The sequence below is a fragment of the Ovis canadensis genome, chromosome 19 (genome assembly GCF_042477335.2).
Source record: "Ovis canadensis isolate MfBH-ARS-UI-01 breed Bighorn chromosome 19, ARS-UI_OviCan_v2, whole genome shotgun sequence".
NCBI lineage: Eukaryota > Metazoa > Chordata > Mammalia > Artiodactyla > Bovidae > Ovis > Ovis canadensis.
The window spans coordinates 14,941,308-14,967,190 of NC_091263.1; the positions used below are offsets into that span (position 1 = coordinate 14,941,308).

Consider the following 25,883-nt stretch of genomic DNA (forward strand, 5'->3'; position numbering starts at 1 on the left):
GTGCCTCTTGTCTGTAGAAAAACTTTAGCCTCCTAGGCCTTCCCTGAGTTTCAAAGAATAAATTTAAGCAGAGAAGTGAGACAATGCAGAAACAAAGGAAAAGTCAAACAAGGTGAAATAATGTTTCATTACTAAATAAAGTCAAGGATCATTAGTTCCTTTTAAGGGCCATAGATAATATTTTGAGCTATATTCTTGAGCTTTTTTTTTTTTTTTATAGATACTGAAACCTCTACCAGGTGGAAGAAGTTGACTGCATGCTGCTCATTGGCAGGTAGACCTCAGACTGTTTGGAACCAGAAGGCTGATGATGCTGATTGATTACCTCACCACCAGCCAATCAGAAGAATGTTCACAAGCTGATCTTGAACCCCACAACCCCCCTCACTCACCCTATGCTTAAAAACCTTCTGAAAGCCAGTGGGTGGTCTGGACTCCTTGCTTGGTGCCTACAGTAGTAACTGCTGCACTTTTCCCACCACAACCTCATGTTAGTAGACTGGCTCTACTGCACTGGGACCAACAAACAAGTGGACCCAAGTTTGGCTGGGTAACAGGACCAGCACTGGGCAGGTTCTCATCCTCCCTTCCTTAACCCATCCTTGACCTCTCTAGAAAATGCAGGTGAGGTCTGAGAAACACAACTGCACTTTGAGGTAGGTTTGTGGACATCCCCGGTGGCTCATATGGTGAAGCGTCTGCCTACAACGTGGGAGGCCTGGATTCAATCCCTGGGTCAGGAAGATCTCCTGGAGAAAGAAATGGCATCCCCCTCCAGTATTCTTGCCTGGAAAATCCCATCGACGGAGGAGCCCTGGTAGGCTACAGTCCATGGGGTCGCAAAGAGTCGGACACGACTGAGCGACTTCACTTTCTTTCTTTGTAGCAGTGTGGCCATCACTTTAGCGTTCATTGTTATTCTTCTGCTAATTAATTTTCACGTATGCTTCATTCTTAGATAAAACTTCTATTCAGAGTTCACACAGACGATCAAGGGACCCCCGTGCCCGTCACGGGATCCTCTAACAAGTGCTTTTAACTGTGATAATAGTAAGAAAGTGCTCCACGAGTGTAACTAATAAGGGGCTGGGTAGTATCCTTCGGCCAGACTCAGCGTGCCTTGGCTCGGCAGGACAGAGCACGGGGACACGCAGAAGACCACACCTTCCCTCCATCGCTACATACAGCTATCTACATACCTCGACACCACAAGGGCTTCCAACCCGCCCGCAGCCCAACAAACGCCCTGCCAGCACTAGCCCGCTCACCCTGGGTCCCGCCGGCCCCTTTTCCGCTTCCGGCCGTCGGGGCGGGGCTTCCGGCCGCCGGGCGGGGCCTTGGGCTGCCTTGCGCGGAGGTCAGGGAAGCGGCAGAGGCGGCGGCGGCGATAGTGTCGCGGAGACTGAGGTGTTGGCTATGGCTGTGAACCTGAGCCGCAATGGGCCGGCGCTGCTGGAGGCCTACGAGAGAGTGGTCAACGAGAAGTCCTCGACCGACTGGTGGGCGACGAGGCGGGCCGGGAGCGGGCCGGGAGCGGGCCGGGGCCGGGGAGCCACGGCGCGCGGAATGCTGACTGCCGCGCACCTGCGCCACACCCCGCGAGATTAGGTTCCCACCTCCGTCACCCCGTGCCCGCTGCTTGTGCAGCTTAAACCCGAGTGGGGCCCGCTAGGTCCCCAGCCCTTCCACTCCGCTAGTCACCGGTCTCGGCCCGCGGGCCTCGTTGGATCCTGGGCCTTGCTGTGCTTGATGGCTTCGCCAGGTTCTCCTTTCCTGCTCGGGGACTTCCGTGGACAATGGGGCACTTTGAGAAAGCCCTCTCAGCCCTCCTTGAGAAAGCGGAAGCGACATCTGCCTTCATTCCGAATGTTTTGTTCAGCAGTGGGACTCCGAGGGTGGTCTAGCAGCCAGACTGGGAATGGGAGCCTTGCTTTGGGGGCGTCAAACAGAGATCGGGGGGGGGGGGGGTTTAGGTCCTTGGTTCTCCAGGGATTTTAAGAACCTTCCTTTCATCAAGAAGAGTACTACTTCATATGCGTGAACTATGGGGAAATGAATGAAAGGAAGATGCTGGTTGTGTGTTTGGAAAAAGGTCCCATCTTCCCTCCACCTCCAGTGACATCCTTTGCTGGAATGTCGGTAATAGGGCCTTTATAGTACTGAAGGTCTGAATCTGAAATCTCTGGCAGAGCCCAGGGTAGCCCACACATAGACCCTTGTTCTGTCCTGCAACAAGGGTTGTTGTATGCATAGTAATTCTGTTACTTTCCATATGTCTTAAATTGCATTCACAGACCAGTTTTGAGCATTTATAGTTCTAAGAAATATGCTGAGTATAAAGAAGTAAGGTGACCAGCTTTGAGGAGCCTTATTCCTTTGTCTGGGAAAGGGCTCTCTGGGCGAGGCTGAACAACTGTGGCTTTCTCCACTTGTCAAGTGCTACTGCTTTCTCATCTCTGCTTTCCCTGGTGCCCAGCCCAGTGGCTTTTGTACAGTGTACTGTTGGGATATTGAGAACACTAGTGCCTATCCTTTCCTTCACTCCCAGGCATTTTAGGGAAGAGCTTCCGAATGCTTCCTGGGTCTGCAGAATTTCTGGCGCTAAGTCAGTGTGGTCAGGTCTGCAGGTACAGACCTGCTAAAAAAATATCTGACCATGTCACTTCCCTGCTGAAACTCTGCAGTGGCTTCCTGTTGCATAGATAGAGCCTGGAGTCTTTGCCATGGCTGACAGGCCCTGCATGACCTGGCTCCTAACTGCCCTACCTGTTAACCACAACTCTAGCCTTCTTTCGAGAAGGCAATGGCAACCCACTCCAGTACTCTTGCCTGGAAAATCCCATGGACAGAGGAGCCTGGTAGGCTGCAGTCCATTGGGTAGCTAAGAGTCGGGCACAACTGAGCAACTTCATTTGCACTTTTCACTTTCATGCATTGGAGAAGGAAATGCATCCCACTCCAGTGTTCTTGCCTGGAGAATCCCAGGACAGGGGAGCCTGGTGGGCTGCCATCTGTGGGGTCGCACAGAGTCGGCCACGACTGAAGTGTCTTAGCAGCAGCAGCCTTCTTTCTCTTCGTTAAACTTGCAAGCTGGTGTTCCTCACAACCCTTGTTCTTTCTGCTTCCTCTGCCTGGAGTGCCTTTCTCCGTCATCCAAGGGGGCTCCCCAAACTTTATTTCTCAAGCTCTAGTATTGCCTTTTTGGAGAGGCCTTTCTGGATTCCTGTCCCTTTGGTCAAATATTCCCATCTCCCTGGTTGACTGCCTCAGACACACACTAGGCATTCTCATTGATTTTCTTGTCACCTTTTCTCTTCACCAGAAAGGGTAGGTGGGCCCCATCTCTGTCCCAGGTGTAGGGATACTGAGAGGAGTGCAGAAAAAATGGCAGAGAAGGAAGAAATGGTCTCCAGTTTGGTGGGTCATAAAATTTCACATTCAGAGTGGGTGCATTGGAACAGGCCCTGAAGCGAGGTAGGGTAGGGAGCAGACATAACATCAACTGTCTATACTGGGTCTTTCTCCTGAGGAAACCAGATTTTTCCCCTGGGTTGTGGCATGTTTGCTAACTTCCTATACCCACTTCACTATCTGACAATATGTTCGTGTGATGTGTTTGTGTGTGTGTTTTGTCTCCCATTAGTAAGTTCTGTGGTTAGGTCCTATTAAGGATTATTCATAGCTGCATTCCATCACTAGCAAGTAACAGGTTTTCAGACTATTTTTGAAAGTGATTGAATTATAAGGTACTTAGTGCCCCCATGCTCCTTGTGCTGTGTGCCTGCACAAGCTAACACATCTTTTTTTTTTTTAATGTTGATTTGGAAGAAGGGTTGTTTGATTGAATTTTGGGTGAACTTCTGAACTGGGAACATTCAAGAAGGTGGCTTAGGCTGGAGCCTAGAATAAAGGGGAATGAAGTCAGAGGGGTAGATGGTAGGCATGGGGTGCGGCTCTTGTTAGCTTCTGGATCTCTTCTTGGAAAAGCTAAGCTTGAGCAGCAGTCTCTGTTTCTTGGTGCTTGTCCAGTGTGCCTGCCTTCTGCAGCCGGGGTTTGTGGCCTTCAAGAGGAATGGGCTTCTTTGCTCCAGGAGGAAGGCTGGTCAGGACTCTGGCCACCAGATTCTGGATGTCTACCAGATCTTTGGACCTGGGTATAATTTCTTCTGACTTGGCTTAGGCAGCTCTAGTGGTGTTTTCTAGGCCCTTGGAAAGCTGAGTGGAACTTGATTTGGTTCCTCTCAGACTGTTGACCCTGCAGTTTCTGTCTGGCACACCTTAGCAGCCTGTGCTCTGGAGCATGGGGAGATGACACACCAGACTGGGTTTGCCTTTGACTTACTGTCCCATGGATTATCACCTTCACCTTGGGGTCTGCCAGCACTCTCTGGATCTGAGCTTCTACAGAGTTCATGCTGATGGCTGCGCTTTATGTGGGCTGCATGGATGCTGTCTCTTCTAGAATGTTCTCTTTGACTAACCTTTGTTCTGGTCAAAGGACCTTCCATGGCCCAGATTTAATACAATTTACCATACTTCTCAACACTTTAGGGCATAGATTAATAAGCCCAAATCTTAGCCAGTGTTCTTATGAATAGTCTTATAGAAGGAAAGGTATGACCCAGGGTCACCTGTGGAGACGTGATGCTCTGTTAGGTTATAGTACTTGCCCATAGGAGCCTGTCTTGTGAGGAAACTGACTTCATGCTGAGTTATGGCCTCTGTGGTTTCTGACACCAGATGCAACCTATAAAATTCTGCGTTTGCTGGAAGAGTCTCAAGCCCAGACAGACCTGCTCCACCAACCTTTCAGACTTTCCAGAAGACTGCAAACATGCACAAGGGCATTGGTTATTAAAAATGCACATATTTCTCTTTCCTACTTCTCCTTGGTGTGCTCTGGTTTCAGGAATATGCAAGTATCTTTTGCTTGTTCATATGGACATACGTGGGCTTCCCTCATAGCTCAGTCAGTAGAGAACCTGTCTGCAGTACAGGAGACCCAGTTTCAATTCCTGGGTCAAGAATATCCCTGGAGAAGGAAATGGCACCCCACTCCAGTATTCTTGCCTGGAAAATCCCATGGACAGAGAAACCTGGCAAGCTACAGTCCATGGGATCGTGATAGATACGACTTAATGAGTAAATCACCACCATTGACATACATGGTAGCCAGGTAAATGTTTCACACATAAATGTGTAGAACGTTGCCATAAAATTTCACAGCCTATTCTTCTGCAAAGTAGACGCACACTTCCCATCTCCATAGATTTGGTCCTCACGACAAGCCGCTCTGGTAAGTTGGGCCAGTTCCAGATGAGAAGGCTCAGCTCTGGGAGCCCCAGCAGCCTACTGAGATCCTGCCTCAGAGTGGGTCTTAATGTCAGCCCACTTGTTACTGTCAGGCTGAGCTCTTGGGGTGCAGCTTGAAGCTTTGGTGGGTTCAGTGAGGGCACAAGGTTACCGGGGCACTGGTTATGAGCCTGTTTGTGTTTTGTTTCAGGGCCCTCTTTACTTACGAAGGAAACAGCAATGACATCCGTGTGGCTGGCACTGGGGGTGAGTATGGTCAAATGAGGAAGTAGATGGGCTACAGGAGCATCAGGAGTTGGAGGGGTGGCAGGGAGAGTTGTGACATCAGTGCTGTATCTCTGCCGGCATTGATGCCATCACAGCAGGAGGAAGGACATTCAGGGTGCAGAGGTATTCCCTGCATGTGACATGACCAGTGACACCTTCCCTGGCTAATGATGAGCCTACCCCACATCAGTGTCAATGTTGAGGAATTTCCTGCTCCCCTGATCTGAGTGACTGCAGCCAGCCAGGCAGGACAGAGGCTTTCCCCCAGCAGTGTGGAGCCCACGGCGCCCACAGCTCCTTCTGGCTTGCTTTGGGTTTCAGATGTTTCTAAGTGAAAATACCTACTCCTTGGCTGTCTCTGCCTGGAGGTGCAAGGCAGCAGTGTTCTCTGTGTCATAATTGGGAAGAGCTGAGATGGGCGATAGGCCTGCCCTCTAGCTTGCAGACAGCCCAAGGCCTGGCCTGTGCTCTGTCCTTATCCCCGGGCTGTAGCCGAGACAGGATGACAGTCCCACAGAGCTGGGTGTTGGTGGAGGAAGAGAAGGTGCAGACACATCCTTCCTTCTGCCCTCTTTCTCATGGACTGAATATCTGCTGGGCATACCCTCACCTGGGAGAGGTCACATCAGTGTATATGGTCAGCTGGGATGGGATGACCTGGAAGAATGCTATTCAAATACAGGGTGATAGAAAGTCTTGGGAAGAACAGGCTCTTGGCCAGTGCTGGGCAGAGGAGTATAAACTGTAGATGCCCTACCTCATACCCTTGACTCCTCCATTCTCAAGGCCAGCTCACCTGACCTGAGTGACATAGCTTCATTATTCAGTGCATGCTCACTGGCATGTTCTCTGCTTGCTGCGTGAATGATTCTAGTAACTTGTTGGTAGAAAACCTCTTCCATGAGCAGTTCTTCTTGGTGGTCGTCTTTCTAGAAGGACTGCCGCTGACGGTGGTATCAGGTGCACTGTGATGTCATAGGGAACTGAGAGTTGCGGAGTTCAGTTTTCACGCCACCATGCTCAGTGATATTCACAGGCTCTGCTGTGGGTGCCCAGAGCAGGGCCGCAGGACTGCCCCAGGTTCTGTGGAGCCCAGTAGATAAAATACCTGATCCAGCACCTTCTCACAACCTGGGAATGTTTGGGGTACCTGAGAAGAATCCAGGACTCCAGTAGATGCTGGGGCTTACAGCCTAAGTGTCGGGGAGAGTGGCATAGGGTCATTCATTCCTATTTTCCCATCACTCCCTTGTCCCTACTCTGGGAGTCTAAGAGCTGAGCCCCTATATGGCTGTGGGCAGTTAACATCTGCTCAGGAGCCTCTGGGTGGCCCTAGAGTCTGAGCAGACATGTAAGTGACTCACAGGGTGACTCACAGCAGGCCCTGCTATTCCAGGGCGGTTAGTGGAGTTCAGGCTGTGGTAAAACTATTTCAGAGCTCCTCCATTGGAGGTCTGGTGCCTGCCTGGTTTGCAGCAGAAATGACATTTTTACTTCCAGAATTACCTGTGGGTTTGCAGGAGGAGTGATTTTTAGACTAGTGTAGCTTAAAAATCACTTGAGGTGCTTTTCACAAATGCAGGAGACGGAACTGGGTTCCGTCCAGTTCTCATAAGTCAGCTTGGTGGGGGTAGGCCTAGGAATCTGATTCTGTTTCAGATAGGACTGAGAACCCTGGGTTAGAAGCAGCTTGAGTTTCCTTTCCTGGTGACTAGGTGCCAGGGTGAGCGTGGGATGCCTGGGCAACCTCTGACTCTCCTTGTGACTGCTGCAGAGGGGGGCCTGGAGGAGATGGTGGAGGAGCTCAACAGTGGGAAGGTGATGTACGCCTTCTGCAGGGTCAAGGACCCCAACTCCGGCCTGCCCAAGTTTGTCCTCATCAACTGGGTACGTGGAACTTAAGGGCTTCCAAGTTCTCATCTAGATGTTATCCAGAAAAACTCCCTTTTCTTATTTCCTTCTTTGCCTTTTGTGACTGGAGCGGGGGAAAACTTGACTTCCCAACAGCTTGAATCTGGTGATTTGAATAGAATAGTGGGTTCATTCAGTGTGGCCCAAAGGGCACCTGGGGCCTTACTTGTGCAGACTTCACTGTCCTGACCCAGAATTACTCCTGTAAAATGGATTACAGGCAACTCTTGTCCTTGTCCCTTTCAGTATAGTCATACTGAGGGAACAGAGGGCCTGGATAAGGGCTAGGAGGGCTCTGGGAGTATAGGACAGGGACTCTAATGAAATGGCTCCCCTGGGTGGGGACTGCGGAATTCTAAGGAAACTTACCACAGTGGAAGCAGGGGATCGTCCTTCTCTAAGACTCCCCCTGACTCAGAGGTTTGGGGTCTCACCTTGTCTTCTGCTTTAGGGTTGCAGTTTTCTCTTTCCTGGAACACAGGGAAACTACTGAGTCCCTGGGGTGGGTAGTGACTTTGCAGGGAGACCTGGGTCACACCAAGGAATGTGCTGTGTTGCAGACCGGTGAGGGCGTGAATGACGTGCGGAAGGGAGCATGCGCCAACCACGTCAGCACAATCGCCAGCTTCTTGAAGGTGAGGGCTGCTCCGTACGGGGCCTCCCAACATTCACCAGATGCCCAGGTTCCAGGGTGTGAGTTAGCAGGAATCACATCCAGAGTTGGAAGTGTGCCTTACATCTGAGGCTGCTCCTCTCTTGCCCAGGATGTAGCCAGAGCCCCTGCAAGGTGGTCTCACTGGGGACAAAGGACCACAAGGAGGCCATGATGGAGCTGGTCTTATTGCAGGGCTAAGCCTTGGGTTCCGCTTGTTTTATGAGTACAAATTTTCAGCAGTACTTTCAGGATCTGGAGGAGGACAGTTGCTTATGTCCATAACCTCAATGTGCATTTTCCCTTTAATGCTGCTTTTTTCCAGTCCATTTCTGCATATATTTACTTTAGTCATCATATAATGGAACTTTGTTTCATTTCAAAAGCGTTGTGATCAAAAAGTATTTGTTGTTACTTGTTAGCTTACTCTTTGCATTTCTTTGGTTACTGGCAAGGAGATGCAGGACTTTGTTTTCTGGTTCTGCCAACATTTCTTCAGATGAACCTCAGTTTCTCCATCTAGGAGGTAAAAGAGAGGGTCCCAAGCTAATTGGTATTTAGTACCAGTAAGGTCATAGTTCTCATTTCTCATGGAGAAATAGTAACTTGCTGTTTGCAGAAAATGTGCTTGTTTCCAGGTGCCTTTTAAGGTTAGTTTTCATTCACTAGAAAGAAGCTCTTTAATGCCAGGGCTGTCATGTAGCACCGCTGAACAGGCCACACTGTGGAGGGCATGGACCTTCCACGAAAGCTGGGACAAGAACAGTAGGTTTCCCTCAGCTGGCTTTCCTGAGGCCTTGGTGAGAGCAGGCCTCCTGACCCTGAGCCCCATGCAGCCACTGTGCTGTGCAGACTGAGGTGTGAAGCCTGTCCTCTCCGGGGGCCGCGATGCCTTTTTTTCATCAAGTCCTGCTCCTGCTGCAGGGGGCCCATGTGACCATCAATGCCAGGGCCGAGGAGGATGTGGAGCCCGAGTGCATCATGCAAAAGGTGGCCAGGGCCTCAGGTGCTAACTACACATTCCACAAGGAGAGTAGCCGCTTCCAGGACACGGGCCCCCAGGCCCCAGTGGTGAGTGCTGTGTGGGCCTGAGGGCACCCGGACAGGAGTGTGCAATCCCTAACTTCAGACTGATTGGACCCACATTCACTGCTTTATTCCCAAAGGGACTGGGCTGCTACCTGTCTGGCTTTTGGTCCTGGAGCCTGATTGAGGTGCCTATGTGCCTGACAGGAGCAGGAATTGCCTCCTTGAGGCAGGCACCAGTGTGCAAGAGGAATGGCCTTTCACCCTGTGCGGTGGTGTTGGAGCCTCTTATGCTGCATCTGTGTGGTCAGGGGTTCTCTGCAGAGAAATTCCATCCACCCTCCAGGCCATGGCACCAGAGTATCCTGTGTGGCCCTGGACAGTGGTTGCTTTGGAGAAACTCCTGCTGGTGTACAGGACAAGCCTCTCTTGAGTTGTGGCCAGACACCTCTGGGCTTATGGCCTGGTGCTTGGTGTGGAGCTGAGTCTCCCAACACACAGCTGAGGTTCTTGGGTATTCTGTGGGCACTGCATTGCAGTTAGCTGTCTGAGGGGACCTCTATCCAGAGTTTGCCTCAGCACAGCTCAGCTTCCAGGATTCTCAGGCAGGCCCAGGGGCCTTCCCTGCCTTGGCTTCTGTGCACAAGGGTCTGGTGTAACCAGAGACAACTTCAGTTTTCTCTGGGGCTGAGCATACCCACTTGCAGGTTCCAGGGCCTTTCAGGCTGTTTTTGTTTCAGGCCTCCTTAAGAGGCCCTGGACCGAGCGCCACTGCTTCTGCCACGGCCGTCGCAGCAGTTCTTAGCCGTTCTGTGCTCCTGTCAGTGGCCCTGTAGAGAATTCTCTGTCCCTCTCAGGGCTCAGTGTACCAGAAGACCAATGCTGTGTCGGAGATCAAAAGGGTTGGCAAAGACAGCTTCTGGGCCAAAGCAGAGGTAAGTGCTGCCCAGGGGAAAATGATGAGAGCTGGGATTTATGAAGCATTGTCTGTGCACCAAACATGAGCTGCTACATCTCAGGTTTTCTTATGATAAGTTCACTGATATTTGTTCAATAAGGGATTTGAATAAATAACCCTTTTAGCACCCATTTGCAAATGGTTGAACTAAGGGTTAGAGGTGTTAAGTAACATAGCTAGTGGGTGTCGCTTTAGAGCCCACGTTTGACCACAGCCTGTGCAGCCTGCCTGAATACGACAGGGGTGAGAGGGCAGGTCCATGTTGCTGGCAGTGCAGAGGCTGAGTGGGACAGGTGGGTGCGACTCTCCCTGCAGAAGGAGGAGGAGAACCGCAGGCTAGAAGAGAAGAGGCGCGCGGAGGAGGAGCGGCAGCAGCTGGAGCAGGAGCGCCGGGAGCGGGAGCTGCGTGAGGCTGCCCTCCGGGAGCAGCGCTATCAGGAGCAGGGAGGCGAGGCTGGCCTCCAGAGGTGAGGTGGGGGCTGGCACGTACCGGGAGGGGCTGTCTCTCCTTCTCCCTAGGTGTGTCCCCCAGAAGCAGGTAAGGAGTGTGCTGAGGCCAAGCTGCAGCTCTTCCCTCTGCCCCTCCCAGCAGGAAGTATGAACAGCATGAGGTGGTTTCAAGGAACAGAGAGGAGCAGGTGAGTCTTGGGTGCTCCCACCTTGAGAGAACAAAGTAACACGTGGACGCTTATCCAGGACAGGTGTGCAGGCTGCCTCCTGGGAGCGATGATAGGCATATGGATTCCTCCAGATGCACGCATCTTGCCGTACGGGCCCAAGGGAGGGGCTTCCTCCAAGGGTCCTGCAGGGGCCTGGGCAGATTTGAACATAGGACATGTGGTGTCTCAGAGCTGGCACTGGAGAGGAGGCTGAGGGCAGAAGTTTGGCCCGATGTGGGTCTCCTGTGGTCCTGGAAAAGACCTGTGAGCTCCTCAATTTTGGGGTGTTGCTTCCTGACCCCTCTGCACAGCTGCAGGGAGCCAGGCAGGCTGATGGACTCCTGGGCCCCATTCACTACTGGGTCCATGTGCACTCCTCTAGGAGCTTGTTTGTCCACAGCCAGCACACCCGCGGGAGATTTTCAAGCAGAAGGAGAGGGCCATGTCTACCACATCCATCTCCAGCCCCCAGCCAGGTGAGACTTCCCTTGGTCCAGCTGAGAAGCAGGGGATGGCTGAAGGGGTCTGGGGTCCCAGTACAGGCCAGCCTGAATTAGTGACAGATGTACAGAACATGAAAGGAGTGAGTAAGGAGAGCCTGTGCTCGTGTGGCTAGCTTTTGGGATGCGAGCCGGGGACCCAAGTGCCACCTTCCTGCTCTTAACCTCTTCCTCCAGAGACTTGGTGGGACAGGAGGGGCCATGCATGGCTCTGGAAAGAATACTTACCAGTCCTGGCCCTGTACACGTGGCACACCTCCCGTGCTGGGCTGTTACCTGGGCCTCAGGGGCCTGGATCAGTCATCTCTCTGGCCCTCAAAGGCTGTATCAGACTACACTGCTGGCCAGCTCTCAAACACTGCACAAGGCCCATGATACACATATACGATGTGTGCATGCTTGGTAGTATCCCTATAGCTGTGCAGGTCCCCATTCACTCCCTGTGTGATGCTCACTGTCTCAGAACAGGTGCCCCCTCTGAGCAATACAGCGCACAGAAAAGGCAGTGAGTACTTGCTTCTTCCTCCTTTCCAGCTGTGTCGTGTCTTACATGTTTACCATTGGTTTGTAGGCAAGCTGAGGAGCCCCTTCCTGCAGAAGCAACTCACTCAACCAGATACCCCCATCAGCAGAGAATCAGCTCATGCCACCTCAAGGCCCAGGGCAGGCAAGGCTGTTGGCTGCCCCATGGGGAGCTGAGGGTGGAAGGGAGACGTGGGCTGTCCCCTCCCCTCCCCTGGGTCAGAGTGAGCTGTGTCCCCTCACACAGATCTCCGCGAGGAGCCGGTGCCCAGCATCCCTCCATGTTCGGTGCAGGTGGAAGAAGAGGCTGTGTATGAGGAGCCCCCAGAGCAGGAGACTTTCTATGAGGAGCCTCCAATGGTGGGTTCTCTGCAGCAGGGCAGATCTGTGCAGGGGCCACATACCCAGAAATGCACTCCTTGGCTCTCCCATCATGGGACACCTAACTTCCATGACTCATTACCTGTGAATTATCTTGCTTAGTTCTGGAGGAGGCCCTGTCCCACGTGCCCTCCCCACAAGTCTGCGGTGAGCCCTGGTCACAAGCAGGGTTGAATCTGGGGTAATCAAGACCTCAGACTTCGCTTCTTCTTTCCCGTCCATGGGCAGGTGCAGCAGCAAGATGCCAGCTCTGAGCCCATTGACCACTACCCTGGGCTGAGTGGGAAAGGGCTCTGTGCCCGGGCCCTGTATGACTACCAGGCAGGTAATGTGCTGTCCAACCACCTCAGACCACAGGGCTCAAGATCAGGAGGCAGGATTTGGGGGTCCCCTCAAGGAAATAGCCCTAGGAGGTGTCGGAAATAAAAACAGGAGGGTGAGAAGGAAGAATGGGTGGGTGTCCTGCACAACTCAGGCCTCCCCACATGCTCTGAGCAGCAGCTTGCTGTCCACTGGTACGAATCCCGGTTGCCCACCTTGTTCTGGAGCGAGAAGTATGACCAGAGGAGTGGGTCAGGCCTGGACGCTGGTACCCCTCCCACTGGCCCTGGGTGGAGGCTTCGGGAAGCAGGCTGGCGTGTGGAAGTGCTGTACTCTAGCCTTTCACTGGGACGGTGGCCCCGAGCCAGACCGTGGGGGAAGGTGTGTCCTTGGGGACTGGCCGCAGGGGCAGCATCAGGACAGGCTGGTAGCCAGGGCCCCCAAGCTCTCAGCACAGCATCTGGGCTCCCCTTCTTTGCAGCCGACGAGACCGAGATCTCCTTTGACCCTGAGAACCTCATCACCGGCATTGAGGTGATTGACGAAGGCTGGTGGCGTGGCTATGGGCCAGATGGCCACTTTGGCATGTTTCCTGCCAACTATGTGGAGCTCATTGAGTAAGGACCCTCGACTGCTGGCTGACGCCAAGGGCTGTCCTTCCCTTCCCCGCCCAGGTGTGATTTCCTTCTTGCTGGAAGAGGTCGGGTGAGGGTTGTGTATGGCACTTTTCCAGGAATGGTGTCTACTGATGAGGACAAGCCCTCTGGCTCTCTCTGGCTTGGGTGGCTTGGCCTCTTACCCCAAATGCAGCAATAACCTGGTGATCTCCAAACGTGCTACCAGAACTTTCCAAACTCAACCCAACCAGCCTGGCCCTTAACCCTCCACAGAAGACACTGAGCCAGGGCCTGCCCAGAGCCAGTCCTCAGTAACCTCTGCCCCAGAGTATGGCACTGCCAGGTGGCGGGGGGGGGGGGGGGGGCGGCGCTCTGAGCAGGGGCACCTTGAGGCCTCTTGGATTTGCCTTTTTTTCCTATTCCTCTTGGCTCCAAGGGATGATGTCTATAACTAGAATGGCAGTGATCATTGGGAACAGTGAACTTAGTTTATGACCAAAGTCAGAGTGGGTCATGACAATTTTGACCAGTCTTTCTGGATCCTACTCTGTCCTCCCCATTTCTTTGTCCCTCTGCCTGGGCTGTGGGCAGTGGAGACTGGACAACCAAGCCCCCATCTGACTATGTGAAGAAGGAGATGAAAAGATCAAGAGACACTGCATTTCCTTCCATGTGGCTCAGTCTTGTCTCCTGGCGCCAGTGTGCCTGAGAGGTTCAGGAAAAGTAACCATGGTGGCCTGTTCCTGCTGTCTTTGCTTATTTCTGCCCCAGCCCACCCACATCTGCTCTTGGAGTCACACCTGCCCCACACAGGCGCTAGCTCTGATCCAACCTATTGTAGCCCTCATGTGTACACCCTGTGACCTCTGACCGACCATTAGCCACCTGGAAGAGGCATAAAGATCTACATGTGACTGAAGTCAGCCTCTTGCATTTCAGTTCTCTGGGAGGGGCCGAGGACCACTCTGATCCCTGCCATAGGGAACTTCCCCTCACCCAGGACAGCCCATGTCCCTGTGTGCATGGAGCGAGGCACCTGCACCACCGTGTCTGGGGAATTGCAGCTCCTCTTGCTAGTGCCGGACAGAAGCAGCGTGGGGCAAAGGATGTGCTGAGGAGGCTTGCCAGCCCCACATAATGGGGCTGGTGGCCAATCCCAGTGCTCCTCACCTGCCTGGCTGCAGATGGCACTTCTGTCTACTTAGGCTGAGCTGCAGGCAGGTCCCACCATGTCCCGATTTCCCAAGACAAACTCCAAGGCTCAACCCAGCCATGGGAGCTCCATGAATCATGTATTGCCAGCTTTAACGCCACCTGTGGGCTTACCTGGACAAGGGGACACTCATAGGGTAGGGCCCAGGGTACCATCTTGCCCTTCCCACCCTGGGGCTGCAAAGACAGTAGAGGACAACCAGTGAGAAGAAAGTGGTGTCCCGGCTGCAGTGCTGGCTCACCACGGGGCGGGCTGCATCATTTGAATACCCCTTAGGTGACCTCGGGCACTCTTAATTTAGAGCAAGGCTACCAAGTGGCTCTCCAGCTTCAGGGATTACATGGTGAGTTGTCAGGAGCCACTTGATAGCCAGGGATAGGGAGTCTCTTGGCCACCACCGATGGGGATGGGTTGGGCAGGCAGCACGGGCCTGGGGCTGTGCTTGTGGCATCCCAGGCTGCAGACCTGTGGAACTAGCCCTGAATGAGTGCTGAGGTAGGGGGTGGGCTTCAGCCAAGCCACCTGCCGGACGTCTGGGGCCATGCTGAACTCGACGCTGTTGAAGGAGGTACCTTTATTGCCAGCACCCGCCCTTCACTTAGCCTTTCCCTGGGCAGCCACAGCTTCCATGGCCTTGCGCACAGTCTCCTCGTCCCCCAGGAAGCGCATGGGCTTGGTGGGCTTCAGCGCCTGGTCCAGCTCGTACACAATGGGGATCCCCGTGGGCAGGTTCAGCTCCATGATGGCCTGGTCTGACATCCCTAGACCAGAGGAATAGGGTCCTTAGCCCCTCCCAGCCTGTCAACCAGCTAGCCACCTGCTCATGCATTTAGCAGGTTTGGTGACCTTTATGGGCCACAGTGCTGTCAGCCAGGCAGCAATCCTCCCACCCCTGACAGCAAGGCCACAGGAGTATGCCTGGAGAAGGTCAAGGCAGCACTGAGACAGCAGCCTACAGAAATAGCTGTGGCGAACCAGGGACCTCACTCCACCCCAAGCCGTCTTGATCTGGGGCAATGCCATCAGCCCCCTTGGCCCAGCGTGAACTCTGGCCAGACTCTGGATGTTTGGGATCAGGGAAAACATTAACCATTTGGTTTCTAGAGAGTTACAGTTTCTGGACATTCTAAGCAAAGGAGCACCGGTGTGCTGAGAAGGGGGAGGGACAGCGAAAAGGGCTGCTTATGGCTACGGCAGATGGGAGGTCCTGCCAGGTGTAAAGGAGAGATTTCCGAGGAAACCCAAGCCTGCTGGCCTCCAGTCCATGGCCTGGAATAGCAGCTCGACCTTTAGTATTCCTGTCACCCCACTCTGTTAAGCTCTGGTCAGTGCAAGACCCCAATCAGCTTTGCCTCTGCATTCATTTCTCCTAGACCAGGCTGCAGGAAGTCCCAGGAGGGAAGGCAGGTGGTCTTTCCATCCGCTAGGCTCAACACCAAATGTGAGGCACCTGTGTGGACTCAGCATCAGAAAGGCAGTTGGGGTGTCCATGAAGGGGCCTGTCATGCTGGAAGGTGGTGTTCTCTTTTAATGAAAGCCAAGTTACAAACCTAAGGTCTCTAGTGTTCTCCACACCCTGTTCCCTTCTTTTGACTAATCTTTTGCTTGGAGTGGGTGTGGGCAGGACCTTGCCCTTGGTTACCAGTAATATGACTTGACCAAGTTCACTGAGCAAACGGATTTAGAACCAGATGGCCCTGTCTTTTCAGGAGTCGGTGTCCAGCAGGATGCCAGCCCCTGGGCCTTACCCCCTTCTCATCTAGGGCTGGAGTTCAGGAACCCAGGCCAGCAGTGTACCCCTGTACAGGGCCTGGGCCCTGAGTCTGGGGGCAGACATTTTCACCCAGAATCTTCAGAAGGAGATTCATGTTACATGGTGTCCCAGTACACAGAGAATTTTTTTTTTTTTTTAACAGAGAAGGTTTCTCAACCCTCCTGGCTGTGAACTGGAGTTCACAATTAAAAAACCCTACCCTGATGCTGATGTCTACAAAGCTGCCTCAATGAAGCGACTGTCCCTTCTATGAAAAGAGCAGTTGGGGGCTGATTGGTTCATCCCACCCGCCTCTGCCCATTCCGCATGTGAGGATGGGCCTCACCTTCCAGATGCTTGACGATTCCCCGTAGGCTGTTGCCGTGGGCTGCAATGAGCACTCTCTTGCCAGCCTTGATCTGAGGGACGATCTCATCATTCCAGAAGGGCAGGGCCCGTGCAATGGTGTCCTTGAGGCTCTCACACGTGGGCAGTTCCCCAGCTTTCAGGCCTGCATACCGACGCTCCTGGGGGCATCCATGTTGTTCACTCCCCAAGTGGGCACCCCCACCTCAACCCGGCTTCCATCCCTGAAGCCCTGGTCCCCAGGCCTTCCCTTTGCCCTCCCACATCCCAGCACCTCACCTTGCTGATGGACTTGTAGTAGGGGTGCTTCTCATCCATGGGGGGTGGTGGGATGTCAAAGGAGCGCCTCCAGATCTTCACCTGCTCCTCCCCGTGTTTAGCAGCCGTCTCTGCCTTGTTGAGGCCAGTGAGACCCCCATAGTGCCGCTCGTTGAGGCGCCAGGTACGCACCACGGGCAGCCACATCTGGTCCGTCCCATCCAGGATGGTCCAGAGGGTGCGTATGGCCCGCTTCAGCACCGATGTGTAGCAGATGTCAAATTCCATCTTTGCGTCCTTGATGGCCTGGGCCCCCCTCTTGGCCTCCTCAGTCCCCTTCTCGCTCAGCTCTGCATCGAACCAACCACAGAAGCGGTTCTCCTGGTTCCAGGTGCTCTCACCGTGCCGAACCATCACAAGGCGGTGGGTAGACATAGTGGTAGAGGTGGGGACTGGGGGCCTGTAGACAGGGGCAGGTGACTCCAGGGTGCCCCAGCTTTATAACAGTCTGCCCCCAGCCCCCGCCCCACCCAACTGCCAATCAGCATTCCAGGCCTGACAGGCGGCGGCAGGTGGCCAGTAGCAGTTAGGTGTAAGGCAAGCCAAGAGCTGGACTTAAAATAGCCTCACCAGTCCCCACTGCCCACAGCCCAGGCTGGGTGGGGCTGCTGAGCATGGCTGGGTGTGAAGAACAGAAGCCAGGGCCTCTGACAAACCTGAAATATGAGGGCTAGCAGAAACAGAGGGACTCTGGGGAAAGACCCCCAGAGTTTGGGGCTCCCAGCCTTGTCAACCTGTTTGCTCTCTGCTCTCGGGAACGTGTCACTCCTAGGCAGAGGCACGTAAAATCCTAACTGCTTTCTTCGAATCACTCAACACAATTGGGGCACAAGTCTGCATTTCAGTAAGGATACTAGTATGCTGTCAAAGGAACCAAAGGGTGTGAGTATGCACAAGTCTTTGCCCATCCACACGTGCGTGCCTGTGAGCACGTGTGTGTGTGCATGCATATACTGCATGTACATGTGTGCCTTGCACTCACATCTCTGTGGCATGTGTGCTCACATACATGCACACATGTGAGCTGCCACAAGGCTCCCCCTTGGCTCTGCTCTGTTAACCTATGAATGGGGTCTGTATATTGGCAGGGGACCTTTTGTGGCATTCCTGACCGCCCTCCTCAGGTCCCTCTTGCCCTGGCAGACTCTGTGCCTTGCCTACTCACAGGATGGGTCGTATGGAAGCCTCTGGCTGACAGCCGGGCTGGGAGGGACTCTGATATCTCCACTAATCCCGTCAAAGGACAGGGGAGAAGGAAAGGGTGCTGTGAACAGAAAGAGGGGCTGGGTGAGGGCTGCAGCCCTGAAGGGAGAGGTCTGGCCCTATGGAAGTGGCAGCAGTGTGGGGCAAGGGCTGAGGTGGGTTTTCAGGACAAATGAGAGCTGTGGGTCTGGCTGCTTGGGCCAGAGAGGGGCAGAAGGTTTTCAGCTCTCACATCCTTTTGTCAAGTTCTTACCCACATCTGCCACACTCTCCCACCCTACTTGCCTTCATGTAAGACAGGCTTATTATTCTCAGTTGAAAGTACCTTTAAAAAGAAAAAGAAAGCCAGGACTCATAAGGGGTCCCAGAATCAGAGGTACTGCATGTTAGGTCTGTGCTCAACTTAGAAGCGTGCAGAGGTCAGCTGAGGTTGACACTTGGGGGCAGTAGAGTTGGGTACAGGCCCAGGACTTCTACATTCAGTTTTGGGGGGACAAGGGCCACTGGAGTCTTGGCAGTGAAGAAACCAAGCAGAGGGGCGGGGTCTTGGCAGTGAAGAAACCAAGCAGAGGGGCAGGGTTAAGATGCCAAGTTGCAGCTGCACCAGCAAAGAATCAATCTTTATAGAACAGCAAACAAATGTGTGGTAAAGAGGCATGGAGGGCCTGGGTCATGTGTCCTAATGAGTGAGAATCACTGGAGAGTCTGAAGCATGACTGTAAAGTCAGTTGCAGCTGTAGAGGCAGGATTGGAAGCCAACAGCCCTGGTAGAGGTGGTGACTTTGGGTTAGGTGTGAATGAGGCTGCTTAGCCTGGGTTGGGTGCAGATTGCCTGGTGAGGAGGTGCTAGACTGGGGAGCCAGTGGGCTTACTGCCAATCAAAGGAAGAGATGGGACATGCCTTTCTGTCTGTCTGAGGGCTGTTGAGACAACAGGGGACCTCAAAGGAAGTTTTAAGATTGAGAAGACACACAGCTTTTCAGTCGTGGCACACTTCAACCTGTCTCATTCATTCAAAAAGTATTTGCTGGGCATGTCTGGTGTGCCAGGGCTGTTCAAGCACTGGGCAAGCAAGGCTCTGCCTGCCGGGGTGGGGTGGGGGGGGGCGGGTCTCCATCCCAGTGATGGGACATGGATAACAACATGTGATGTGTGTACCATGGTGGACAGTTAAGAGGTCCATGGAGAAGCAAGCAAGGGGGCAGGAGGACTGCTCTTTAATGGGACTGTCCTGGGAGGATGGAGTGAGCACCCTCCACTGGTCTCCCCATGACCACAGCTGTGAATCCTAGACAGAGGCAGAATGCAGATCTCACAGAACTGAAAAGAATCAGGCAGATGAAGCAGGTCAGATTCAAGGTTGCATGTTTTTTCTTCCAGAATTTCCCAACTTGAAACCTAGAAGTGTGCCCAATGTGGACAGAAAGGGCTCCAGAGAATATCTCTGGTCCAAGGAATAGAAATAAAGTTCCTACAAGTCCCTTCCTTTTCTCCCCTTCTTACCACCACAGTTCCTGGGCAGTAATGTGGAGGTGGCACTGTCTCGGTGTCTAAACCAAGAGAAGAGCTACCCTCTAGCCAGAGGAGGTCAGGCTACAAGAGTGCATGGCAACTACCTACTGCTTTCTCTCTCTGCCCTCCTGCAGCTGAGGACTGGATGCAGCTGCAGGAGCTGTGCAGCAAGCTAGGGGATGGAGGGGGAATAAGACCCCAAATTTCTGGCCAGTGCCCTTGAAAAGCAGGGACCAGGGAACTGTCAGGTATCTGGGTAAGCATGGAGAAGAGACAGATTTGGTGAGAGATTCAGTACAATTGCAAGTGAATTCTTGGGCTCCCTGCACTTGTGGGCTTCAACCTAGACTGACCCACTGGTGACCTGATTATCTGCCAAAATGATAAGTGTTCTCCTTAGAATTTAAACAGATTCTCAATATCTAAAATAGCTAGGACAATTTTGCATGTGACAGTCTAGTTTTTCCCAAACCATTTATTGCATGTCCTTTCCCTGTTTTATATTCTTGGTTCTTTTGTTGTGAATTAGTTGACCACTCATGGGTGGGTTTATTTCTAAGTTCTCTATTCTGTCTGTTGGCCTATGTGTGTGTTTTATGCCAATATCATACTTTTTTTTATCACTGTAGCTTTGTAATATAGTTACAAAGAGCTGTGTATCTGCAGCTTTGTTCCTGTTTTTCAAAATTCCCTTAACTATTCATGGTCTTTTGAGGTTCCATACAAAGTTTTAGCTTTTTTTTTGTTTGTTTGTTTTCTGTTTTGAGAAAAATGCCACTGGAATTTTGATAGGGACTACATTAAACCTATAAATTGTTTTCTCTAGCATGGACATTTTAACAACAATAATTCTTCCAGTCTATAAGCATAAATAGTTTTACACTTATTTGTATCATCTTCAAATTTTTCATCAGTGTCTTAGGTTTCAGTGTATAGATCTTGCACCACCTTGGTTAAATTTATTTTTAGTTGTTTTATTCTTTTTGATACAATTGTAAATAGGATTGTTTTCTTAATTTCTTTTTCTGCCATTTTTTAGTGTATAGAAACATAACTGATACTTGTACATTTTATATTTCAAAACTTCATTGAGTTTATTAGTTCTGACAGTTCTAGATTTCTTCTAGATTGTTGAATTTGTTGGTATGTAATTGTTCATAGTAGTTTCTTACTATCCTTTATGTGTTCTCAGTTATAATGTATCATCTTCCTCTTTCATTTATAATTTTGTTTGATTCCTCTCATTGATTAGTAGCTAAAGTTTTGTCTGCTTCGTTTCTTTTTTTGAAGAACTAGCTCTTTGTTTCATTGATATTTACTGTTATCTGGTCATTCATTTCTGCTTTGCTTTTGTTACTTCTGTCCTTCTACTAACTTTGGACTTTTCTAGTTCCTTGAGGTGTAAGGTTAGATTGCTTATTTAAGTTCTTTCTTTTTCTTAATGTAGGTGTATATTGCTATGAACTTCCCTCTTCGAATTGCTTTTGCTGCATTCCATATGCTTTGGTATGGTGTATTTCCATTTTCATTTGTTTCAAAATATATTTTGCTTTCTTTTTTGACTTCTTTTTTGATTCATTGATTATTCAGAAGTATATTATGTCATCTCCACATATTTGTAAATTTTCCAGGTTTCTTCTGGCAGAAGAAATTTATTAAGAAAATTAAGAACTTGCTCTGTGGATATAACCTATCTTGGAGCATATTCCATGTGTGTTTGAGAGGAATGTGTATTCTGTTGATAGATGAAATGTTCTGTATATGTCTTTTAAGTCCATTTGGTGTAATACATAGCTTTAAGTCTAATTTTTCCTTATTTTCTGTCCATATGATCTATCCGTTTTTGAAAGTGGGATACTAAAGTCCCCACTTATTACTGTATATTTCTATTTTCTCTTAATGTCTGTTAATATAAACATAAATATATTTAATAAAAATGTAAATTATACAAATATATAATAATATACATATATAATATATATATATATATATATATTTGCTTTCCCTAATGCAGGTGCAAAATACTTTGGGGGGTATTCACCTTTTAAAAAAAATTTAAATTAGAGGCTAATTCCTTTACAGTATTGTGGTGGGTTTTGCCATACATTGACATGAATGAGCCATGGGTGTACATGTGTTCCCCATCCTGAACCCCCTTCCACCTCCTTCCCCATCCCATCCCTCAGGGTCATCCCAGTGCACCAGCCCTGAGCACCCTGCCTCATGCATCAAACCTGGACTGGTGATCTATTTCACATACGTTAATATACATGTTTCAATGCTATTCTCTGAAATCATCCCACCCTTGCCTTCTCCCACAAAGTCCAACAGTCTGTTCTTTACATCTGTGTCTCTTTTGCTATCTCGCATATAGGGTTATCATTACCATCTTTTTAAATTCCATGTATATGTGTTAATATACTGTATTGGTGAGTTTCTTTCTGACTTCGCTCTGTATAATAGGCTCCACTTTCATCTACCTCATAAGAACTGATTCAAATGCATACTTTTTAATAGCTGAGTAAATATTTAAAACTACCCTTGTTGGATTGACCCTTTTATCTTTATACAATAACCTCTACATCTCTTTATATATATGTGTGTTTATATATATACAGAGAGAGAGCAAAGTAAATCAGCTATATATATATATACATACATACATATATATATATATATATATATATATATATATATATATATGTATGTATATCCACTCTTCTTTATATTCTTTTCCCAGATAGGCCATTATAGAGTGTTGTGTAGAGTATTCTGTGAAAACAGTAGGTCGTTATTTTTATCTATTTTAGTTTTGTTATAGTATAGATGACTTACAATGTTCTGCCAATTTCTGCTGTGCAGCAAAATAACTCAGTTATACACATATATACATTCTTCTAAAATATTCTCTATCATCATGGTTTACCACAGGATATTGGCCATAGCTCCCTGTACATTAAGACCCTTTTGTTCATATGGTGCAAATGTCATAGTCTGCATCTGCCAACTCCCAGCTCTCGGCCCCTCTGTCTCCCTCCCCCACCTTGCCGACCACAGTCTGTTCTCTGTTTCTCTGAGTCTGTCTCTGTTTTGCAGATAGGTCCATTCCACATATGGAAAGTGAAGTCTCTCAGTCGTGTCCGACTCGTTGAGACTTCCTGGACTGTAGCCTGCCAGGCTCCTCTGTCCGTGGGATTTTCCAGGCAAGAGTACGAGTGGGATGCATTGCCTTCTCCAGGGGATCTTCCCGACCCAGGGATCGAACCCAGGTCTCCCACATTGTAGGCAGATGCTTTACTGTCTGAGCCAACAGGGAAGTCATTCCACATATAAGTGATCAGTTCAGTTCAGTTCAGTCGCTCAGTCGTATCCAGCTCTTTGCGACCCCATGAATCGCAGCACGCCAGGACTCCCTGTCCATCACCAACTCCCAGAGTTCACAAACTCAGGTCCATCGAGTTGGTGATGCCATCCAGCCATCTCATCATCTGTCATCCCCTTCTTCTCCTGCCCCCAATGCCTCCCAGCATCAAAGTCTTTTCCAATGAGTCAACTCTTCGCATGAGGTGGCCAAAGTACTGAAGTTTCAGCTTTAGCATCATTCCTTCCAAAGAACATCTAGGGCTGATCTCCTTCAGAAAGGACTAGTTGGATCTCGCAGTCCAAGGGACTCTCAAGAGTCTTCTCCAACACCACAGTGCAAAAGCATCAATTCTTCGACACTCAGCCTTCTTCACAGTCCAACTCTCACATCCATACATGACCACAGGAAAAACCATAGCCTTGACTAGACGGACATTTGTTGGCAAAGTAATATCTCTGCTTTTTAAAATGCTATCTAGTTTGGTCATAACTTTTCTTCCAAGGAGTAAGCGTCTTTTAATTGCATGGCTGCAGTCACCAGTGATTTTGGAGCCCCCCACAAAATAAAGTCTGACACTGTTTCCACTGTTTCCCCATCTATTTCCCATGAAGTGATGGGACCAGATGCCATGATCTTCATTTTCTAAATGTTGAGCTTTAAGCCATCTTTTTCACTCTCCTCTTTCACTTTCATCAAGAGGCTTTTTTGTTCCTCTTCACTTTCTGCCATAAGGGTGGTGTCATCTGCATATCTGAGGTTATTGATATTTCTTCCAGCAATCTTGATTCCAGCTTGTGCTTCTTCCAGCCCAGGGTTTCTCATGATGTACTCTGCATAGAAGTTAAATAAGCAGGGTGACAATATACAGCCTTGACATACTCCTTTTCCTATTTGGAACCAGTCTGTTGTTCCACGTCCAGTTCTAACTGGTGCTTCTTGACCTGCATATGGGTTTCTCAAGAGGCAGGTCAGGTGGTCTGGTATTCTCATCTCTTTTAGAATTTTCCACAGTTTATTGTGATCCACACTGGCAAAGGCTTTGGTACCGGGGTCCAGCCCCGGTTGGATCCAGGGTTATCCCCAGGGTGATGGTGTTGGTGATTGAGAAAGATAGAGAAAGAGAAAAGGAAAGAATTTTGCAGTTAAGAAAATAAAGGAGAGAAAGAGGCTGATATTCCTTGGTTTATGCAGAAAGCTAATAAAGCCCCAGCATGAGACTTGCACTGTTCACATAGGCCACATGCGCCCTCTTGAATCACTGAATGTGCCCCACCTTGGGCATCTTCTCAAGTGAGTCTTAGAAGCCCAGGCAGAGAAGTGAACTCAGAGGGCCCCTGCGCTCCAGGGAGTCAGACTGAAAAGAAAGAGGAGGAAGGAAAGAACGACACAGGGAGACTAAGCTTCGGTGAGCAAGGCCCGCAACTTTATTTTCACAGAGAGCTCTTATACCTTAACTTGTACATAGAGAATAATGGAAGATGCAGAGTCATGCAGGGTCAGCAGCCCTGACCCTTATCGAGACCAGGCTTTCTTTCTGCATACCCATCGGTATACAGATGTCTTAGGTGATTTACATCATCTTCTGGCCAGGAGGCCTGTTAACATTTTATGACCCTTTCTTCTGATAAAGGTTAGTTAACCAGAAAGCTTATTTTCTCTAAAAGTGTTTTTTCTAAAGTCAGGCACCATTCTCTGAAAGTAGTAGATAAAGTTGCATTCCTATAGGGCAAAGGTACAGTGGGCTATAACAGTGAAAGAATTTATTAACTCAAGGTTTAGTGTTGTTAATATCAAGGCCACTACTTATATTTCTATATATCAAGTATGTTAATTAATGCACACAATATGAAATTTGGCAGCAAACATTGGCTCAACAATGAAACCCTTCACCAGTACTATTCTAATAATTTTTAATTCCTCAAAAGGCTTTATTTAAGCTTCCTTTGCCTCTCGTGGATGGGAGGCTGTAAACAGTCACAAGCGTAGTTGTAAAAGTCCAGATAAACCTGTCAGGTAATTTAGAGAGCCATCAGAAGGGTTTGAATTGAAACACTCCTCTTGTGCCCAGGAGACTTATTAACTCAAGCTCTAAGCTGATCTTCTTCAGAGAAATGTGGTTGGGGATAGGCCCCCGTTGGTGTCGGAAGAGTTGGTGAAAGGCATAATATAGTAAACAGTAGACAGACAGATTCTAGTTTTTGGGTAGATGCTCAAGCAGGTCCAGGGGGTCCCTCGAGTCCTGATTCGCCTTTGCCCGTCAGGTCTCTTCCTCATAACCTTTGTCATAGGTGGGATCTCCTGTGCTGGCTCCCCGCACTCTGCATTGTCAATAAAGCAGAAATAGATGTTTTTCTGGAACTCTCGTGCTTTTCCCATGATCCAGTGGATGTTGGCAATTTGATCTCTGGTTTCTCTGCCTTTTCTAAAACCAGCTTGAACATCAGGAAGTTCACGGTTCACATATTGCTGAAGCCTGGCTTGGAGAATTTTGAGCATTATTTTACTAGCTTGTGAGATGAGTGCAATTGTGCAGTAGTTTGAACATTCTTTAGCATTGCCTTTCTTTGGGATTGGAATGAAAACACCTTTTCCAGTCCTGTGGCCACTGCTGAGTTTTCCAAATTTGCTGGCATATTGAGTGCAGCACTTTCACAGCATCATCTTTCAGGATTTGAAATAGCTCAACTGGAATTCCATCACCTCCACTAACTTTGTTCCTAGTGATGCTTTCTAAGGCCCACTTGACTTCACATTCCAGGATGTCTGGCTCTAGGTGAGTGATCACACCATCGTGATTATCTTGGTCATGAAGATCTCTTTAGTAACCTTTGTTAATTCCTTTAGCATTTTTAATACCTTTTTTAAAATTTGGGGTTTCGTAGACTGGTGAGGTCTGTTTTATTATTTGTTCTTTCAGAGAATTTCTCCTGTTCTTTTCATTGGGAATAGTTCTTCTCCTTTTCTTATTTTACTTAACTTTCTCTGTCTCTATGAATTCAGGAGAAACAGTTATCTATTGCGGTCTTA

The 25,883-nt window shown here is 49.8% G+C and overlaps 2 protein-coding genes and 1 long non-coding RNA gene across 18 annotated transcripts; 2 read left to right on the plus strand and 1 right to left on the minus strand.

Annotated features, from left to right (window-relative positions):
• Positions 1-207: 207 nt before the first annotated feature.
• DBNL (drebrin like) lies at positions 208-18,324 on the plus strand. Of its 16 annotated transcripts, none has more exons than XM_069561149.1 (14): positions 208-1,499; positions 5,504-5,559; positions 7,355-7,467; positions 8,052-8,126; positions 9,068-9,214; positions 10,027-10,104; positions 10,443-10,594; positions 10,717-10,765; positions 11,169-11,262; positions 11,858-11,953; positions 12,056-12,168; positions 12,418-12,514; positions 12,992-13,127; positions 15,714-18,324. In XM_069561149.1, the coding sequence occupies exons 1-14, from the start codon at positions 1,417-1,419 to the stop codon at positions 15,892-15,894; spliced, it is 1,470 nt and encodes a 489-aa protein (XP_069417250.1). In that variant the 5' UTR covers positions 208-1,416; the 3' UTR covers positions 15,895-18,324. The 16 variants fall into 16 exon arrangements, with proteins under 16 accessions (XP_069417250.1, XP_069417252.1, XP_069417251.1 ...); XM_069561151.1 differs by having other exon boundaries at positions 11,187-11,262; XM_069561150.1 differs by having other exon boundaries at positions 10,720-10,765.
• Positions 14,900-17,659, minus strand: PGAM2 (phosphoglycerate mutase 2). Its single transcript, XM_069561166.1, has 3 exons — positions 16,739-17,659; positions 16,440-16,620; positions 14,900-15,101 (listed from the first exon to the last, which is right to left on the minus strand). The coding sequence occupies exons 1-3, from the start codon at positions 17,150-17,152 to the stop codon at positions 14,935-14,937; spliced, it is 762 nt and encodes a 253-aa protein (XP_069417267.1). The 5' UTR covers positions 17,153-17,659; the 3' UTR covers positions 14,900-14,934.
• A 2,615-nt stretch (positions 18,325-20,939) lies between the features above and the next one.
• LOC138424396 (uncharacterized) lies at positions 20,940-21,298 on the plus strand. The gene is made up of 2 exons (XR_011250779.1): positions 20,940-20,998; positions 21,124-21,298. It is a non-coding gene; the product is annotated as an uncharacterized lncRNA (long non-coding RNA).
• Positions 21,299-25,883: the final 4,585 nt, after the last annotated feature.

Excerpts from the sequence above, each read along its gene's own strand:
- DBNL (XM_069561149.1), top strand. The coding sequence starts at position 1,417 with ATGGCTGTGAACCTGAGCCGCAATGGGCCGGCGCTGCTGGAGGCCTAC. Across the intron at positions 7,468-8,051 it reads AGTTTGTCCTCATCAACTGG|ACCGGTGAGGGCGTGAATGA; the intron begins GTACGTGGAACT and ends GCTGTGTTGCAG. Across the intron at positions 8,127-9,067 it reads CAATCGCCAGCTTCTTGAAG|GGGGCCCATGTGACCATCAA; the intron begins GTGAGGGCTGCT and ends CTCCTGCTGCAG.
- PGAM2 (XM_069561166.1), bottom strand. The coding sequence starts at position 17,152 with ATGTCTACCCACCGCCTTGTGATGGTTCGGCACGGTGAGAGCACCTGG. Across the intron at positions 16,621-16,738 it reads ACTACAAGTCCATCAGCAAG|GAGCGTCGGTATGCAGGCCT; the intron begins GTGAGGTGCTGG and ends GGATGCCCCCAG. Across the intron at positions 15,102-16,439 it reads AATCGTCAAGCATCTGGAAG|GGATGTCAGACCAGGCCATC; the intron begins GTGAGGCCCATC and ends CCTCTGGTCTAG.